Below are 20,595 nucleotides of genomic sequence, written 5' to 3'. Positions count from 1 at the left end.
TCCTTTTTATCTATGAACGGACCGGGACTAGAAGACTCGGTCTTTCCCAAGATTGCACCAGCAGCCCGCTCTGTACTTACACATCGATGAGATCAGGTTTCAGGACTGACGGCACAGCAGTCTCAATGTTGTACAACTTTATCTGAGATCCATACAGAGTGACTTTGACCAACCTGTTGGCAAAGAAATGGGCAGGAAGAGACACTCAGCTTACGGACTACAACAGACAAATGGACAAGGTACCAATGAAGGTCCCAAGGACAGACATTTTCCATCCAAACAATTATCAAGACCAGATCTTCAATTTTATCCCAAAGATCTAATCTGAGATGTGCATAAAGGTTTATACAAAGATACTAAGGCATGACTTACAGACCCAAGATATTCTGAACACAAAATAAATATCTAACAGGGAAATACAGTATAATATACACCATAAAAATACTTAAAATGCAAGTATTTTATGTTGTGTATTTTACGACGAAAAATAAGAAAAAAGTAAATGTTTCACATGGACAGACATATGATAAAGAAAATAGAGCAAAATGTTCACTGTAGAATCTAAGTGATGGGTATATGGGTGTTCGCGGCACAATTTTTCCAACTTTTCTTAAGATTAAAAAAATGCTCCTGTTAAAATATTTGAGGGAGGGGGCAGGGCATGAAGCAAAACCTTTTAGAACAAACTGAAGGGTTTTTAACTTCAAGCACAATCCTTTCAGAAGCCAGTTGCTGAGCCCACTGGCTGCCCACAGGCTCACTGCATACAAACAAGCCTTCAATGCAGTAAAGAGCCAGCTTTCGGGGAAATGGAAGTGCCTCTTTCACTGGAGACCGATGTACCCTTCTGGGCAAAGGGAAGAGCCGGAGGCCCAGGGCAGTTCCGTCTGTGCCTGCTGCGTAACGAAGCTCTCTAAGGGAGCAGGTCTGAGACAGACACCAGGCAAGCCAGAGGGCGTTCTCCTCCTGCGGTGCCCCAGGGCACAGCTTCTCGAGCTTCACCGACCCAAACAACCCACTTGGGAGCTTGTTACTGTGCAGCTCCCTGGTCCGACCCCACAGACGGACTCCGGGGCGGCGAGGAGCAGCCAGCAAGTCTGCATCTGGCACTCCATGCATGGGGACCACATTCTGAAAACCACTCCTCTCAGAAGGGAGTGGAAAGCAGGACCTGCCTAGAAAACCCCAAGCCTGAATCCCAAAGCATGCAGGGCTCGGGAGCAATGGGGGTCAAAGAGCCAAGGGCTCTCAATCGAAATTCTGGGAAGGGGCCGGCATGGTAACACGACACACCCACGTGCACCCAGCGTGTAATTCTGCAAACCGCTCTCCGTTCTGTGCCCAGAGCACCTTTCAGCAGTGCTGAATAGACGCATAGCGGGTGAGCACCGCCACGAGTCCCCTTTACCGTTTCCTCCTATAAAACTCCACATCTACCTGCTGAAGAACAACTCCATCCCCCCTGCCCCAAGCCTGGCCCGTCACTGCCCTTGCTCTCTGGTTCTGACTAGTGTCCGTTTCTCCCGTGAGTGGAATCACACGGTGTTCGGCTGCACGTCTACAGCATCTTGAGTGCCGTTCCGCACTAAACACGACTGCTGAATGTGTCTTCCGCCACGGCTGCACTTGGCAGCTTCGCCAGTAGGTCTGCTGTGCGCAGCCTGCAGGCGAGAAGCCAGCTCATCCCACTGGCCACGAAGGTCACGCAGCCCTAACGAGGAGCCTTCTCTCGCACTCCGTTCTAAACAAGGACAGAACAGCCAAGTATCTCGGGAGTACTGGGCCTGCAAACCCAAGCAGTGCACAAAGAGGTACACCAAGGCAGGGGCTCCGAAGTCTGAAAAAAGTCAGACAGGAAGAAAGACGCATCCCAGGCCTTGCCCAGGAAGAAGAGGAGGGGCGCTGGACGCGGAAGCCCCGTGGTCCGGAAGGAGCATAACATGTGGACTCAGGAAGCCGGTCGCAATTCACTGTCCCTCTTGGGAACCGTGTGACCTGAAGCAACAAGGCAGTCCCCATCTCGGGCCATGGCTGGCTCATAGATCACAGATCACCCCCGTCCCTCAAAGTACAGAATGAAATAAAATGTGCAAAACCACTTTTTTGAAAATCTCCTATTACTGTGTGCTTTTACTATTATTAATCTGCCTTTTAAAGATTTACTTAAAACTCTTAGTTATCTGTGCTTTTAGGCTAAGAGTAACAGTTAAAAGAAAACTCAGGTGTGCAAGTCACTAGGCTTGGGGCTCAGTGAGTTACCAATGATCTGGCTACTGGGCCAGTGACAGAGTCCGGTGACCTGACTTCGGGCTGGACCCACACCCACCCAGTCTTGATCTAATCAGTGCACCAGCTCCCTTGAAACAATCTGAGCCTCTGATCACATTGGAAGCACCTTCTTGAAGTTATTTACTTAAATTCAATTCCGTTAACATATGGCATTATCGTTAGCTTCTGGGGCAGAAGAGCTGCATGACACCCTCTCTCACTCCCCACGCGCCTCCTTAACGCCCGTCACCCAGTTACTGCTCCCCACACCGCCCTCCCCTCCGCAACCCCCAGTTTGTTTCCTAGAGTTAAGAGTCTCTTACGGTTTGCCTCTCCCCTTCTGTTTTCATCTGATTTTTCCTTCACTTCCACCATGTTCATAAGTTTTGTTTCTTAAATTCCACACGAGATTGTACATTATTTGTCTTTCTGTGACTTATTTCACTTAGCATAATACACTCGAATTCCATCTACGCCATTGTAAATGGCAAGATTTATTCTTTTTGATGGCTGAGTCATAGCCCTGTGTGTGTGTGTGTGTGTACACGTATCCCACATCGTTAGCCATTCCTCTGCCAAGTGTCTCACTTAATACTTAAGCACATGGGTTTGTCAGGCAGGAGCGGGGGCCTGGGCCTGGGCAGTGGTCCTGAGCAAATGCAGCTGTACACGGGGGAGGGTCCCGATGGGGAGGGTCCCGAGGGGAAGGTGACAGAGAGAGCTGGTAGAGGCAGAGAACCATCTCTCGGGTCAGCTTGGACTCCTCAGGACGTAACAGGACTGGGAGAAGTCCCAGCTCTGGCATCTGGCCACCCAGCTGGAAGAGGCTGAGTGACCGCTTGTCTGTCCTCGGCCTACCCGGCCTTTCCTGCTGTCTCTTTACCGTGCGGGCAGAGACATACGATGGACCTCGCCTGGTTTCTTCTGAGACCAATCCTGTCTTTTTACCCACAGACCCGTCGGCTATGAGCTGGGCACTGTGCTAAGTGCTTCCTCTCACTAATCCTCACAGTCAGCTGCAAGATAGCAGGTCCCTTCCACGTGACAGACGATGGGCCTGGAGTTCTCAGAGGTACGTGCTGCTCCGTGTGCAGCTGGCCGCACGCTGCCCTCACACAAGAACGAACAACCGGGCTCTGAGGCAGGAAGGGCACCACCACGGAGCCGCCGCCTACCTCTCCACGACCGTGAGGGCGTCGCTGAACCGTGCGGCGAACACATCTCCGATGAAGTACTCGGCCAGCCGGCCCACGGCCTGCAGGAGGGAGCTCAGGTCTCTCAGGGAGCAGTGCAGGCGCCGGCAGTCATTCTCCGCTGTGATGTTCAACCTGTGTCCTGCAAGACAACAGCGCCCATGGGTTCCCGCGGGAAGAAGGTGCTGCAGTCACCGCTACAGCAACAGCTCGCTGGGCAACTGGAGGGAGCAGAACCAACTGCCGAGGGCACCTGGGTAGCACGGTCAGTTAAGCGTCGGACTCTTGATTTCAGCTCAGGTCATGATCTCAGGATCACGAGATCAAGCCCCGCATCAGGGTCTGCAGTCAGTGAGGAGTCTGCTTGAGACTCTCCCTCTCCCTCTGTTCCTCCCCTGACCAACGTGTGTAAACTCGTACACTTTCTCTCTCCCTCTAAAATAAATAAATCCTAAAAACAAAAACTACTGTGAAACACAGCAACTTGCAGGCTGTTTCCCAGTAACAAGCCAGAACAGCGGGCCCTGCCTCCACCCAAACCGCACCCACAAGCACTGCAGGCCCAGAGAGAGCCAACAAGAGAGGCTCACAGCCCACAGTGTGCAAACATGGACCTGATGTGATTTCCCTTGGGCCAGAGGTAGCAACACCACCAATCCCTCACCCAAGGAAACAGGCAGGACAGTGCAGTCACTTGCCAACACAGGTCATACTTCTGGGGTAGCACTAGTGTCCTAGACTGGCCCCTACACCTGCAAAGCTGCCCACTTTCCACACCCGGGCTGGCCACAGAATGCAGCCTCCGTGGGCAAACAGGCAGGATCCACCGCTCTGCAAAGAACAGGGTGGAGTCAGCACTCCACGCCCCAGAAGGTCTGAAGAAGCACGGTCTGGGATAAAGGCACAGGGCCTGGAGTCCGAAGACACAGGGGCCGAACACCTGCTGGCTCTGGGCCTCAGCCAGCCCTTCTCAGTCTCAGTTCCCTGTCTTTAAAAAGGAAAATAATGCTCCTGTGGAATTCACTAGTGTACAGGCAAAGTCAGATGGCTTGCACAGGAAACCCTGTGACCTCTAAGGTATAAAGCATCACTCAGTGTTTGTGTCACTATATATAACAAAGAGCATGTGGTTTTCTAAGACCTGAAACTTTCTTTTCAATATAATTTCTTCACGCTGAGTGATAAAGGCACGAAGGTGAGGGACAAAAATACTTGCTATTCAGACACCTCCTCGCCCTGCAGACCCCTCCTCACAACGGTCCACAAAGGACAGTGAGCACTGCTGGGCGGGGAGAGCTCACTCTGCACTGGATCAAGTTCTGCGCCGCGGGACGGCGGGTACCTGCACTGCCAGCGCTCCCCAAATACCAGCCCCTCTCGCTGCCATGGCAGGCGTCTCCTCTCTGTGAGGAGACAAGAACTGGCTAAAGGCGACCCCCTCCTGCAGCATTCCCCAAACATCTTCCCAGAACCCAGGCCTGAGCACACAGCTGCCCGTGAGCACGGTGCTAAACCTCCTGGGGCTCCGTCCCGGCTCCGTGGGAGAACCTGAACCCCCAGCATCCACCCCAGGGCTCTCACTGCCTCCTGCCATTCCCATTTCCCACCTGGACCCCCCGGGAACCCCCGGTGCCTGAGGTCCCCGCTTGGACAGCCCCCAGCATGCCTGGTCCCTCCTGCCTTGCGTGCTCTCCCCACTCTCCAGACTCCCCCAAGGCCCTTCTGGGAGGCCTGCCCTCTCTCTGCACTGCCCAGCGGAAGGAACGGGCTTCCCTCCCGGCCTGCATTCCCCGCCAGGGCATCTCGGCGCACACACGGAGATACACTAAGGAGCCACACGTCTCCTCACAGACCATGAACTTCCACAAGGACAAGGGCCGTGGCCAGGAGCTGGCACGGCGCCAGGTAGAGAAGAGGCAACCGCAACGAGTGACTGAATGAGATGCGACCGGGCACAGAGCAAACCGAGTCGGACCAGGTGTGTCAGGTGCTTGAGTTCCTCATGCAGCCCTCGGCCCCGGGAATGTTCCCTTGTTATTCAAAGGCCACTGTGGACAGGCACTGTGAGGCCGCAAACAGCAAGCCTGAACACCTCAGAAGGTGCCAGGAAGCAGCAAGTCGGAGGCCTCAGACCCTACGCGGACTTCCGAGTGCTGAGGCTTGGAGCACAGCCTGGGACAGCCCCCGAGTGTGGACCACATTCCAGGGAGCAAGAGGACCAAAGGAAGGGGCGATGCAGGGGAGGACCCAGGCCAGCTTCTGCCCCCCTGCAGGGGCCTGCTCCTCCACCCTCCACCCTGCACAGGGAGCAGTGCCTCGGGGAATAAACACCAGTCCGGATTCCCAGCGCAGGCGGCCCTGCCGGCAGTGCCAGCCAGATGAGCCCACGAGCGGACAGAACCAGGAGGGATTTTGGTCCTGTGGAGAGAACGCTGCCTCTCCTCCGCTCCCAGCTAACAAAACACCACAACTGTGCACCTTCTGAACGTCAAGGATTTTCAGGGCTACAGCTCCATATCAACCTGTTGTTCCTCTGACACCAAGCAAGCTTTAGGGCTGTGGGAAAAAAACCTGAAGAAGACTCTACCCAGAACAGGGTGTGGTGGTCACATGGGGCGAAGAGAGAGGCTGGCGTCTCTTCCCAGAGCAGGACGGCCAGCCTGAGTCTGCGCCCTCCCCGCCCCCGGGCCCAGCAGGCTGCACCCTGCCCACGGCGCTCAACGCACCACACCGGACCCTACAGCGGCGACCCTTGGGTTTACCGAAGAACTAGGTGCTTGAAGAGCGGTTACACAAAATGTTTCCCTTTTAAAAACCGAGCCAGAATACCACCCTACGTCGCGCTTCCACGGGAGTGGGCTCTCAGCAGTCATCCTAAGCGGCCTGCACCCCGCCCCCACCCCTGCACCCACATGACTGCACCTGAGGCAGGGCCTCCTCCCCGACGCCCCTGCAGGGAGTTTTCCCTCCTCAGTCAGCTCGGTCGGAAACACTGAGGGAGGGAGTGTCTCCCCAGTTCCTTAGGATCATGAGCGGTCCCCCCGCCGAGGGCAGAACACAAACCCAGCCACGGCCTGCTGACCCACGCCAGTCTAGGGAAGAGGCGAGGCTTCTCCCCTCGGCGGAAATGCAGCCCTGGCTCCCTTCACTTCCCGGGTCCCCTGCTGCTGAGAATCCCTGCCATCCTGAGCCGCCCCCTCCAACCCACCCCGAATCGGTCAAAGAGCAGTACTTAGGGTAGAAACAGATGGGGACTGCCGTGATGTCAGACTATTAGTCTGAACCACGAGAAACTGCTGATGTTTGACCACTTCTGACCGGCCAACACTGCGATTCCACACAATTCAACTGAATACGCATGTGCCATGTAAGGCTCACGGTACTGCAAACTGTAGCTGCTTCCGTCCCGCTGTCTGCCGAGGCAGACAAGTGCACAGGCAGGAAGTACCCAAAGCAAAGTCGTCGCCCCCACCTCCAAACCCAGAACCCTCGAACCACCGGAGGCACAAAACACGGCAAGGAGCCAACCTCAACTCGAGGGGCAGGCCTGAGTGTCCACCAAGGAAGCTGTTCCCAAATACCCACATCTTCTGTTCGGCTAAGGCTTTCATGTCCTCCTGACAGCAAAGAACATCCACAAAGGGGGACCCTCTGCTACACAGAGGTTTTCAAAAGAGAAAATCCTCTCCCCTAAAGCAAGTTACCCTGAAGCTGTCGAGATGCACTCTTCACCACAGTCCAAAGGACAGCTTCCTGGCAAATCACACCTCAATGTTAAACAGAACTCCACCTTCTCTTTGTCGGGGGCTGGGGAGGCAGGGGTGAAAACCATTCGAGGAACTCCACTCAGAGAGAGCAAGTAGGTCGTAAACAAACCCGAGCAGAGCACAGAATGTTTAGAGACACAAGCACCAGGGACAGGACCTCTCCACCCACAAACGGTGGGAAAGACCCACAGGAGCAAAGCGAGCTCCCGGGGGCTAGAGGGGCGCACAGCCGCTGAGGTGCCACGCAGCAACATGTCGTGCCTCGGACCTGGCCACAGATGTGGAGGCAGAAGACCAGCAAGAGTCGACAGGAAGACTCCCATGGGTACAGACTCCAGAGACCAAACAATGAAAGGCTGGTGGGAAGCCGCACACAGGAACGGCGGGCTCACCCTGTCAGAGAAGACCCACGGTCTCTGGGAAGAGGTGGCAAGGCTGCTGACACAGCACGGGGGTTATGTCAGAGGGTGCATGGCCATGGGACCAGGGAGCAAAATGTACTCAGAGTTTCCATTCTTTTAACAGGCCTTGCATTGGAAACTTGGCTTGGGAGCCACCACGGGGTGGGGGAATGCTTCGTCGTGGATAAGAGAACTTGTTTTAAAATGGGAAGTATTTTTTTGGCCTGAGAGGTTCTTGCCCCTGGAGTGTGCACCAAGGATCAGCGCTAGGGGTGAGATTTACAATCTGGAAAAGCCAAGCACACTGTGAAATTGCCAGCAAAGGGCTTTCGATGAGAACAGGTACGTGATATTGCACGTAGGGAAAAGTAAAACAGATTATCCTTCTCGGATGAGAAGTTATCAGTATGTCTCAGAAAAAGGACCTAAAAGTCACTCAGACTTTTGTCCGAAGACAGACTCAATGCAACGTAGAGGCAGCAACACGCTCGAAAAGGAACACGGGGTCCATGCAGGGAAGGAGGGAGTGCGTGCTCAGCCTTTCTAATGATCCAGAACAATGCCTCGAGGATGCCGAGTACATTCTCATTTGATGAGTGGCCCTGAGGAAGAGACCACCGGGGCACAATTTCTCCCCAAGAATGGATGCTAGAAACATCGGTAGCATTGGGACACGGTCAAAAGGATTTTCGTTAATGTTGACAGCATATTCTACAGGCACGTTTGCTTTGAAAGTGGTCTTTTTAAAGTTCTAAGTTGCTCTTAGCCGATCTACAAACTTTGGGGCATGCCAAGTCCCATCGACCTCCTGGGGCCCAGTGGGTTATTTAGAAGCTAATACAGTCATGGAAACAAACCGTCACAGGCCACCAAGGGCAGCCTCAGAAAGAGCCTCTCCTGGAGGTCCTGCCATGAATAACAAGCTCGTCCAGGAGATGGTCTCTACCCTGGGCGGCTCTGTGCCAGGCTGAGACAACAGTTACACAGCAGAGGGACCGGAGGCCAGGGCTGGGCACAACTCCCAGAGGGGAAACACTAAAGAGGAGCAGTGTGAAACCACCGGCAGAGACAGGAGGGGCTGGGGGGCTGTGGGGCTGGGGTGAGCACAGGTGCATCTGCAAGCACAAGGGTAAGTTGCTGGGGTTTCTGATGGTTTTGGCTAGCAAAACAGAAGTCAGGTTGGACTTAATTCAACTTTTCAATCATTCCCTGTGACACCATCTTGGGACAAAGAAACATCTCCGGACATTAATTTCCTGTTCCGTGAAAAAGAAGCAACTGGCGCTAACCCTCCCAGCTGCGGAACAGGTGAGGGAGGTAAGGAGTGTAGGCGAATACTGAAGGGCCAGGCAGGTAATGCGCATCTGACAAATGGAAGCTATTGTTGTCACCGACAAAATAACCCCAAAATGCCAAGAAGAAACCCCAGGCAGGCATGGCCAACAAAGGGCCACCCCAAGTCTTTCAACCCAGCTATGGCCCGGCCTCCTGTGGCCACTGACCGGAGGAGAGCTGCCGATCGGAGCTGCCGGAGCTGCCGATCGCTAGCTGTCGGCCTGTTCTACATGAGTCCGCCTGCTCTGGAGCCGCTCCCGCGTCCTGCTTCCAAACACCCAAGAACAAAGAGCACATGGCAGGGAAGCCCAAGGCCATTTTCCCTAGCACACGTGCTGGCTGAAAAGACCTAAGGGAATATTCTAAGTGCTGGGCTTTTTATGTTTTTGTGGTTTTTTTCTCTTCAAAGTTCTCCCTCTTTGCTCCCATTAGCTGCCCCCCCCCCAACAGCTCTCCAGAAGGCCCTGTCCAAAGGAGCCTCACCTTCTGCCTCCCCACAGGCCCTTTTTATTACGATTCTTTAGAAAAGTCTTCCCTGTGCAGAAGTGAGGAGAGACAGAGCCACAGGGAAGTGGCGGTGGAGAAATCATGTTCCAACAGCAAAGACGGCAATAACTAAGTATCAGCCCGATATTTTTTTAATGTTGGTTAAAGTGAGAAAATAAAAACCAGTTTACCTGACCCTGAAGTAACTATAAACTGCTGTAACCCCAGATAAACTTCTAAATTGTCCTGAAGAACTGGGAACTGAAAACAAAGAAACAAAGATTAAAAAAAAAAAAAAAACATAAATGCAAATTTTAACAGCATTTTTAACATTAAAACATTATAAGTATCCATGGGGGGGGTGGGCATCAGATAAAAGAAACTTCTCTGGGAACTTTTACAGGCAGCTAAGCAGAAGTGTCTCCATTCGGTGCCCTGCCCTCAACAACTTCTACAATTCACACCGCCAACTAACGGTTGGAGTAAGAAAGAAAACAACATTATCAGTTCCATACTCTTTTTCTAACAAAGCAGTGGATGCTGGGTAGGACTATCAGAACTGTCATGTTCCTAAAAGAGGACGTCAAACCCCAAATGGTCTAGACCTTCTAGAGCTCAGGGACAGGGCCTATCTATCTCCCTTCAATTCCAAGGGAAACTGTTCTGGAAAGAACTACCAGATATGCCTTATTAAAGTGCATAACAAAGTGAAAAGACAGGCCAAATTTTCTGGAAGTCAGATTCCCTTAGTCATTTAGTACACAGGACCTTCATAGCCAACGCTCTATCTTTTCTCTCTAAAGCTGCTAACACACCATTTAGATAAAAGATCAGACTTTTAATGTGACAGGTCCCTATGCAAGGCAGCTGGAAAACACAACACAAGCCCCCCAGCTCACCTCGCCCTTTGAAGGCTTAGGGAAATCTCCCCAAATAATAAGCATCACTTAGTGAATGAAAGCAGTCCTTATGCCCAAGAGCCTAGCACATAAACAGAGGCAGAGTGCTAGCCATGAGCTTTACAAAGGCTCACTTTCCAGCAACGTAATCTTTGTAAGTCCTCTACGGGGCCTGGCCATTTCTGAGTTACTGATGCAGGCCTGAAGGCAGGCATTAGGAAAACTGCTATTACAGCCAAGAGTTCAGGAAAGAAAAACAGTACTTTCGAAAGTTGATTTAAAAATATTTGGGGGAAATGTTAACATTTGTTAAACTTCAGGGTTAGTTATGGTAATTATTATGTTCTTTTAAAAATAAATAAGTAAAATTTTAAAATATATATATATATATACACACACACACGCACATATGTGTGTATATATATACTATACACACACACAAAAGTATCAGTGAGCAAAAAAGCTTACTACTCATGCTACATGTGCAGGGAAAAACCTTGGGCTCCTCATCCCCCTCCGAGAGGTGAGTTACCAGTGTTGAGAAGGCGTGCGTGGGAAGGAGCTCCATCACTTTGGCCACCACCTCCAAGCTCTGGCGCAGGTAGCGCTGCCACTCCGTCTGCTGCTGCGGGGGAAACAGAGAAGGATCAGCTCTCCTGGGAAGGCAGAGTCTTGACATCTCCCCTGCCCCTTCATCTGCAACCTCAAGTCCACTCTCACACAGAAAATCTTGAAGAAATGGCAAATGATGGAACTGGGTTACTCAGTACTTGAAAAAGAACAACCTAGAGGGGCGCCTGGGTGGCTCAGTGGATTAAGCCTCTGCCTTCAGCTCAGGTCATGATCTCAGGATCCTGGGATGGAGCCCCACATCGGGCTCTCTGCTGGGTGGGGAGCCTGCTTCCTCCTCTCTCTCTGCCTGCCTCTCTGACTACTTGTAATCTCTGTCAAATAAATAAATAAATAAATAATCTTTTTGAAAATTAAAAAAATAAAAAGATCAACCTAGAGTATTTTTTTTTAATCCAATGAATTAACGTCATAAAAAGCTATTTCCTCAGAAAGCACATGACCCACAGAGAATGGCCTAATTTTTCCCCTATGGTCAAAGGAATACAGACTTCAAAAAGCCACTTGTGAAGTGCTTGAGCCCCCCCTTATGACACCCCAGCTATAGAAGTGTTCACGCATTCGTCACCTTCTGAGAAGGTAACCCTGACTACCTCCTGTCAGTACAACGGACCACATCAGTGCCACTCAAAGTATCGCCTGCAGGCAAGGCAGCATCTCTCGCAGGCTCTGTGGCCCACCCCCAAATCAAAGTCTGCTTACCAAGCTGTCCCAGTGATTCTCACCCCTGCTCAACTCCGAGAAGTACTGTGTGAAATCATACGGTTAACAAGATGTGAGGCTCACATTTACCACACACACACACACACACACAATGTGCCAGGCATGTAGACAGTCCCTCCAAAGCTACCTTCATGTACCTGTCGGACACGGTGCTCCCCTTTCGGGAGAGGAGCAAATTAAGGCTCAGAGAAATGAAAGGCCTAGACTTCCACCTCCTTGGGGTCCAGGGCCTTTGGGCTCCAAGTACAAGGCTCTTTCTAAACCAAACATGGCCACCCCTCAAGGTCTCACCATGCCACTGTCACTGTTATTTGGAAAGGCATATCAGTGACCTGAAAATTCTGAAGTGCATGGTGGGTAAGAAAAAGGAACAAGGGAATTGTGTCCTTCGACCCATATTCTTGGACGGGCACACCAGCATCAATAAAGTCAAGACTGACTTTAAGACACGGATTTACAGGGGCGCCTGGGTGGCTCAGTGGGTTAAGCCGCTGCCTTCGGCTCAGGTCATGATCTCAGGGTCCTGGGATCGAGTCCCGCATCGGGCTCTCTGCTCAGCAGGGAGCCTGCTTCCTCCTTTCTCTCTGCGTGCCTCTGCCTACTTGTGATCTCTCTCTGTCTAATAAATAAATAAAATCTTTAAAAAAAAAAAAAAGACATAGATTTACAAAATACACTCAGAAGAGACTTCCTTTCGTTCTAGGCTTGCCGTTTAAGTCGTGCTTTATTCCCATCTGCATCCAGCTGGCTTTTGTTTGTTGCCCAAAGTGGGGGGCAGAGGTGCGGAGGCGAGGCAGGGGAACGAGGAATCCAGAGCCCTTACTAAACCTCTTCTCACTGTGCATATGGCTTCTCGGCTTATATCTCTAGTCCATACAGATAAAAATGCCGCCAACTTCCTTTTACAATTACGGAACCCCAAAAAACGAATAGGATATACAGCTGACCCTTGAACAACAGGGGTCTGAACTGCGCGGGTCCACTTATGTGGGATTTTTTTCAATAAACACAGTACGGTACTAGAAATTCATTTTCTCTTATGAATTTTTTTTTTTAAAGATTTTATTTATTTATTTGACAGAGAGAGAGAGACAACAGGAGAGGAGATACAAACAGGGGAGGGAGAAGCAGCCTCCGCTGAGCAGGGAGCCTGATGCGGGGCTCGATCCCAGGACCCTGAGGTCACGACCTGAGCCGGAGGCAGCCACTTCATGACTGAGCCCCCCAGGCGCCCTTCTCTTACGATTTTCTTAGTAACATTTTCTTTGGTCTAGCTTACTTTATTGTAAGAATACAGTAAAATACAAAACACGTGTTAATCAACCATTTGTTTGTAAGACTTTCATTGAACAGTCAGGTTATCAGCAGTTAACTCTGGGGGAGTCCTAAGTTGTACTCAGATTTCTGACTGTGCGTGTGGTCAGTGCCCCTAAGCCCCGCACTGCTCAAGGTCAGCTGGAAAGTTCGAAGGCACAAGTCAACCTGTGAGACTACTCTGGCCCCAGAGCAGCGAGCTTACAGGCTCCCAGTCTGTCTGGCCTCACGCCAGAAGCAACGGCGACTAAGGCCGGTGAGGACGCACGGCTTACATCGTCATCCAGAGTCTCGTCATCCAGCTCCTCCAGCTGGGCCTGGTTGTATCTGAACTGGATTCGATTCAACACCTCCGTGAGCAAAAGGACTAGTGCGTCTTCGTACCTACGTGGCAGAGAGAAATTCAACATCAGGTGACAGCGGGCTTTTAGCCTAGGTTTTTGAAACGGCCTCCTGCAAACGGCCTCCTGCACTCTGAGAAAGAAGGGCGTCCCTGCTGGGTCACCAGACACAAGTAGCACGTGAACCAGATTTAGTTTGTGGGTGGACAAGGGCGTGGGTCAGAGCGGAACGGCAGCAGGGCATTTCCTCGTGTCGCCATGTGCCGGGCATCTTCCTGATGCACTGACGGGTCCATCTGCACTGATGGATTGAAGGATCTTTTTTTTTTTTTTTTTTTTTTTTTAAAGTCAGCTCCGTGCCCAGCAGGGAGCTCAACGCAGGGCTCCATCTCATGGCCCTGAAATGAAGTTCCGAGCTGAGATCAAGAGTCGGGACGCTTAACCGACCGAGCCTCCCAGGTACCCCCCGACAGCCACTCTTCAAGTCTATCCTGCCTGATATTTGCCGTGCTACCCCAAATTTCTTTTGGTTACTGTCTGCATGGGAAAGCTCTTACTTCCAACCTATTTGTGTCTCTGAACTGAAGTGAGTCTCTCAGAGACATGCAGTTGGATCATGTTTTTCGTCCACTCCGCCGTCACTGCCTCTTAAACTAGCGAAGTTAATTCTGCACATTTAATGTCATTACGGCTAAGGAAGGGCCTCTGCCATGGTGCTACTTCTTCCCTCTAGGTCATGGCTTTCGGGCTTTCGTTGGACTCCTCCATGACCACCTTCTGTCATGTCACAGACACCCGTGTGCCACTTTCATTCCCTTGTCACTCCTTTCACCAGGCATTTGTGAGTCGTTTTCCCCATGGCTGCCCTGGGGATTATAGGTAATTATGTATAAATACCAAGTTATACTGATTTAATATAGGATTCAATAATTCAATCCTTTTAACATCTAAGAGAGATGGCTAGTAGTACTGGTCTATTTCTGATGAGGAAGCCAGAGTTAAAAGAAGTTAAGTAAACTAGCCAAGGTCACCAAGCTAGGTGATCTGAACCTGGGATTCTGTAACTCAACATCCTATGCTCTCCCCATAAACCACCAACAGTCTTTGGGCCTGCTCTAACCTCGTCTTTAGTTAGTTTTTAAGAACACTTAATACTTAAAGGAAGAACTAGAAAAAGCCTGGGGGAACCCTGCTCCTTTGACCTATATCTAAGAACTTCTCGAAGAAACACTCCAAGCTCCAGGCCTGGATATCTCCCATTCATGTTAAGAACCTACCCCTCAGAAGACACCAAGTCACCTGCAGCAGGTACACCAAAAGGGCCAACAAGCCACTAATTTTCAAGAACAAACCAGCTGCTAAATCCCTGTCTGTCCCAGAACGTTTCAAAGATAAGTTTAGGGACTGCCCCTCCTCACAAAGCGGAGCATCCAGGCCAGGAACTCAGCACCACTCTATCCCACACTCTAGGCTGCTGGGGCTGTGAGCACATAAAGCACCCTGGTCCTCCACCTCGGGGAGCCTCCATGGCGTGGGCACTGCAGGAAGACCGAGCGGCAGAAGGAGCACAGGGACACCATTCTTCCTGTGGGCTCATCATCCTGGCTGTGTCGCCCCGGCCAACAATCACCCAGGAGTGATGAATGGTTCCATCTTCGGCTTCCCCATTCCTGGAACCAGCCTCACGCACAGCCAGCCTGCACCCCCTCCTCTGCAGAGTGAGCTCCAGCTCCATGGGGCCCCTCCTCTGAGCTCCTGTGGCAGCTGGGTGCTACCCTCTCCTCAGAGACCCGAGCTCCAGCTGCATGGGGTCCAGCCTTCCGATCTAGAGGTCAGTAACTCCGCCTCGTTCCCCTGGACCCTCAGCTCTAGCAGTGGGGCTGCTTCCTGTAGTTCTCATCCGCTTTACCTTGCTGTTTCCTTCTTGCTCTTCCAATCCTCCAACACCAGTTTCACCACTTTCCTACACTGAATCCTTAAAATAATTAAGTCTGGTTTCCATCTTCTTAACAGGTCTCTACCTAATAAACCATCTAAGCCCATGCAGGTGAGTTCCACACAAGCTAATCAGAGCTAAAAGGTATCCAGTGCCAAGATCAAATACAGTCCATCCAACCTAAGTCACAACCCCTGGCTGAGACTCTGTACAGAGGGTCTGCAGACTCCACTAGAGTCCTCCTGAACAGTCACATTGCAGAGTCTGGTGGGCACAAGAGCTCATTTTTCCATTAAGACGAAAACACTGACCACCCCTCCTCACAGTGTTTGCAAATGACTTAACCTAGGCTAGACAGGCAACTGAGCATGGCCCAGAAATGAATGTTGGTGGCGAAAATCACTAATAGCGTAGGCAGCATCTGTGGGAAAAATTGCCGATAGACTCAAAAATCCCATTTCAGAAGACTTCAGAGAAAAAGGTAAGATCAAACACTTAAGCCTGGAGCTTATATGTGCCATTTGCTCAGACAAAAATTCCTAAAGTTAATTATAGAAATTTTATGCTATAAATTGCTATACTGAACCAAAACATTTTCACAATTTTGCTAGGAAAGAAAATCTACTTCAGACCAGAGGGCAGATGAAACCTGTCATCTACAAATTGTCTTGCTGAGCTAAAACAGAATTTAAAGACTTTGTATGCATAGGATAGATAACCTTAAATTAGACCTAAAACCCTACTGGCAATTAGCACCACTGGCACAAAAAAAGCTTATCACATAGAAAATTAAACCCAACTAGAAACCAGGCTAAAGCACACTTAGGTAGTACTTGCTCCCCCAAAGTGTCTGATGAGGGTAAGGAGAGCATATGGGGTGGCAGACTCTGGTTGTCTACCCAATACCCATTCTTGTTTTCTCCCTCAGTTAGACAATGGGCACTGAGGCCAACTGGAAGACTACATCTCCCAGCCTCCCTTGCAGACGGCAGTGGTTGGGGACATACTAAGAGAAGTCAGTGGGCAGAGCCTCTGGAAGAGGCATCTTTTGTCCAACATCTCCCCTTCTCATTTTTGCTATCTGAATCGTGGCGTGATGTCTGTAAATGCAGCATCCATCTCTGACCACAAAGTGACTGTGGAGACGGAAGCCATGCCCAAGGCTGGTAGAATAAACAGGTAAAAGGATCCAGAATACAAGTAAACATATAAAGAATGAGAAGGCACTGACCATTTATCAAGGGAAAGACAATCAACAGAAGCCAACCTAGAGATGCCAGCACATTGGAATTACCAAAGACTTTTAAGGCAGCTATTGTAAGCATCCTCCATAAGGTGTTTCAGATAGAAGGTGCTAGGGACTGAACTGGGTCTGCTTGAAATTATTATGTTGAAGCCCTAACACCCATGTAACTATACTTGGAGGTAAGGCCTATAAAACAGCCAGTGGTATTCTGTTCTGTGAGCTGATCAACAGAGTAGGTAAATGGTCACGAGAAAGAAACCTGGAACTTGAAGAATGAAGGACAAAAGAAAGAGAACTGGCACGTGTCTGGGGAAGTACCACTTCTCTAGTATTTTCCAGACTCCTCCTCTCCCCCTAGGATCTTTAAAACGTTAATGATGGATGAAAGCAATAATAAAATATCTGATGGGGGTTTCCATGGATACAGATGTGAAATGTGGCAACCTCCATCAAAGAAGGGAGGACAAATGATGTATGTGGCAGCAAGGCTCCTACATACACTTGCAGTGGTGAAATGCTAATGTGAAAAGCAAATAGGCTGTAATACGAGAGCAAGCTCTAGAAATCGCAAAGAGCTATTGTAAAACAATAAATACACTGAACAGGGAAACTAAATTTGTGTGAAACTAACAAGAGTCCCAAACTAAATGAAGCAAAAATGATAGGGCTGAAAGGAGACGCAGATAAACCCACAATCACACACAGAGTTCGCCTCTCTCCTGGTCACGGACAGAGCATGACAGGGGACACACAGAACCCCACCGCCAACCTGACCTAACTGACATCCACCAAACACCCCATCCAACAACAGCAGAATACACGCTCTTGTCAACCACACTCTGAACAATCACCAAGAAGATTGTCATAAAACAAACCTTAGCAAATTGAAAAGAACTGAAATCACATGAACTATGTCTGCAGATCATAGTAAACAGAAGATAGTAACAAGAAGATAGATGGGAAACCTCCAGATATTTGGAAGTAAAACAACAAAGAGAAAACCTCAAGAGAGATCAGAAAATCTCTTTGGCAAACAAGAAAAGGGACATAGGACAATCTGATGGGCGCAGCTAAAGCCGTAGTCAGAGGGCAATCTGCTGCACAGCGCGCTTGAACACGCAGTGGAGATAAACCGACAGGACCTGTGTGGCTGGAGCCACACATGTGATTCCTGAGCACCCCAACATCGGAGTTAAATAAAACAGCAGCAACTGCACAGGCGTTCCGTAAACGCCGAGCATAAGTACAAAGGAACAAAAAATGAATAAATACACAGGCAAGTAACGGACAAAAGTCCAAGCCAGGTGACTCCAAAGCCTGGGGCAGGACCCTAGACGGCTTTCTGGACTCAATGCAGGAACTGAGACGCCATTCACTTGCTCTCTGCGGCCGTCAACAGCACGGACAACAGCATGAATGCCTCCTCACAGGACCTAGAAAACTCCTGGAACCCTGACACAAACCTACTTATCACCTTTTATTAACTGTCTCAAAATGCCACGTGCCACAAAGGCACTTCCTTTTCGTTAAGCAGAAAAACCCACCCGGAAAGAGAGGGGAGCAGGCTTTCTCACGCTCAGCCGGTTTGTTTACAGTGCAGCCCAGTGTCACTCAGAAGCCCTGGCTGCTCTGGGGCCAGGACTTGCCAGTACTCTCACGACAAAGGGGACCACAGGACATGACTCAGTAACTCTGGGTTGCTTAACTCCCTTCAGGTTTCCTCATGTTCCTGTAAAAATGAGTTTCTACATAGGTGGCTACTCCCACCGTGACGAGCACCAAGAGAAGGGAGGGCGGGAGAGAGAAAGAAGAGAACCAGCCCTTCTCCACCGCCGGCAGCCGAGGCACGGAACGGAACAGAACGCGCTCCAGCTCACTTCCCTTTCTCAACAGCTTGTAAGCAGACACAACGCTCCCCGGAGCACAGCACAGGAAAAGGAGACTGAACCTCAGGCCTTCACAAACCACCACGTGAAAACGGCCAGTGTGGACAATGCACTCCAGCAGCAGCTCTGCTGGGCGGGTTGTGTTCCAGAGCACATTCCTCTGACAGTGGGACATGAGCCCCAGCAGCTCTGATCAAGAAACTCGGGAGCATTCTCACTGAGTGAGGAACATGCAGCACTCCAATCCCCAAGCTCCTAGGTCCAAAAATAAATCCATGTACATATGTGCTTCTAAATGGAGAGCCTACAAAGCCTAAAACACTTTGTTGTGATGAATGATGCAAAACCAACAGACCACAAGGGACAGGAACTGAGCGCGGTCTCTTAACTCAACCACACCCACGTTTCCCATTTAAGACACCAAGAAACATTCTTGACTAGTTCCTGCAAGATCAGTTACTTCTGAAATTCCGGTTCACGCCACAAATGTGATTCCAAAAGCACCTCACCTTCTTTCAGATGAGTTTTATCAGCTGAAAAACATCTGATCGCACTTATGTGCTTTTTTAAAATGAGGGCTCTTTAAAAGAGCCAAGGCTCTTCATCAGCCCTTCTGCAGAACTGCACATGTCTGACATATCAGGGTCTCTTAGAACCTACAACAGTGGTTGCCACATTTCAAAACCTTCATCTAAGGACGTGAGTACACACCTGTACAAATGTATAGCGTAAGAGGTAACAGGGAAAATCCAGATATTAAAATTCAACTCTTTTCTCTGTGCCCCTCAGGGGACTACCTTATACACCGTCTTTGGAGCCGCAAGCTAGACCACTAGGCAGTGTCTGATCAACAAACAGTTCCCCGGGAGATGGTTACTATTCAATATACTATTCGAAAACCACAGACCAGCTTTGAAGGGTTGGGGTTTTTTTGTTTGTTTTTTCAAGGGCATAAAAGTGTTCTAAGTGTACGTTTAAAAAAAAAAGTCATTAAAAATTAGAAAGCCTCACTTAGGATGACGATCAAATGATCAATGAGAAAAATCCCTAATGTTTAAAGCGGTCAGGCTTCATCCCCGACAACTGGGACATCAGAAGACAGACGCGTGGGCAGGCGGAGGGCTCTATCACTTAACTTCACGGTCACCAGCGTGGCTAAAGGGCAGCAATGTCTTCTGCTACTTATTATCACAGTTGTGGCCATCACTGTGATCAATGACTGAGTGCCAAAAATAGGCTAACTACTGGCCCAGGAACTTTATATACACATGATTTCCTTGAAACCTAACCATCCTGCAAGAGACGTCAGTACGTGCATTTTGCAACAGGAAATGTGATCAGCATATAACCTGACCAAAAGTAACACTGCTCCCATGAAGCAGAAAAGGAATTTAAATTCTAAACCAGCGCTCTTTCTGTTGGTACAAAAATGTGCACAAGTGCGTATTCAATACTAATAATCTGCTAGCACATATTTTCTCAATGAAACCATATTCTCCACACCCAAAACACATTTGTACTGTGCTTTAAAAAGCGCCTGCATATTAATCATTTCCTCAGTTTACTCTTCCAACAAGCCTGAGAGATGAGAAGTATCTACCACTAAATACAGCAAGATCAGGCACAGTCCCAGAACCAAAGAGTACAACCATTCAGCATACAAAATAGAGAATAAGGCAGATGTACCTTTTCTTTGAGAATCTCATTCAAAAACACTATTACTGAGAGTTGGCAAATTCACCAAAACAGGATCTAGTATTGTGTCACGAAGTCTCAGATACATGAGTGTGCTACCCATAAAACACATCTGACCTGACACCACAGCAACATGGAAGCTGTTGTGCAATCACAAAAATAATGGTTTGGGAACAAAAGTGCAAACGGTTAAACTTGGAATATGAATATTCTGTTCAGAATTTTTAAAAACTCGTAAAACCGCAGCAATACCAAGGGTTTTAGAGGGTCAGACTGACCTCTTCTCGGGTGGGGGTTCGCCTTACCACCTCCGTCAAGCACACTTCTGGGGAAAGGCTGGTCATATCCCACCACCAAGCACGGATGCCATGGACTGAGCAAGTGTTCATAATGCACCAAGCGCTCTCGATACATTAGCTCATTATTTCATTTCTGAAATAAGTAACTAGAGTGTACAGGAACTACACTTTCTGCC

At 49.7% G+C, this 20,595-nt stretch overlaps 1 protein-coding gene across 3 annotated transcripts in view; it reads right to left on the bottom strand.

Annotated features, from left to right (window-relative positions):
* The window catches only part of XPO6 (exportin 6), a 101,114-nt gene that overhangs the window by 17,239 nt on the left and 63,280 nt on the right, over window positions 1-20,595 (bottom strand). For 2 of the 3 annotated variants that reach the window (XM_059155342.1, XM_059155340.1), the window contains exons 10-14: window positions 13,292-13,400; window positions 10,882-10,974; window positions 9,642-9,711; window positions 3,444-3,603; window positions 81-173 (exon numbers count right to left, since the gene is read on the bottom strand). In XM_059155342.1, coding sequence (XP_059011325.1) covers window positions 81-173; window positions 3,444-3,603; window positions 9,642-9,711; window positions 10,882-10,974; window positions 13,292-13,400 — 525 coding nt within the window. The remainder of the gene's footprint in view (window positions 1-80; window positions 174-3,443; window positions 3,604-9,641; window positions 9,712-10,881; window positions 10,975-13,291; window positions 13,401-20,595) is intronic. The other variant, XM_059155341.1, reaches the window with a different exon arrangement.

Source organism: Mustela lutreola, chromosome 17, assembly GCF_030435805.1.
Source record: "Mustela lutreola isolate mMusLut2 chromosome 17, mMusLut2.pri, whole genome shotgun sequence".
In the NCBI taxonomy this organism is placed as follows: domain Eukaryota; kingdom Metazoa; phylum Chordata; class Mammalia; order Carnivora; family Mustelidae; genus Mustela; species Mustela lutreola.
This window is presented reverse-complemented; position numbering and strand designations above follow the sequence as displayed.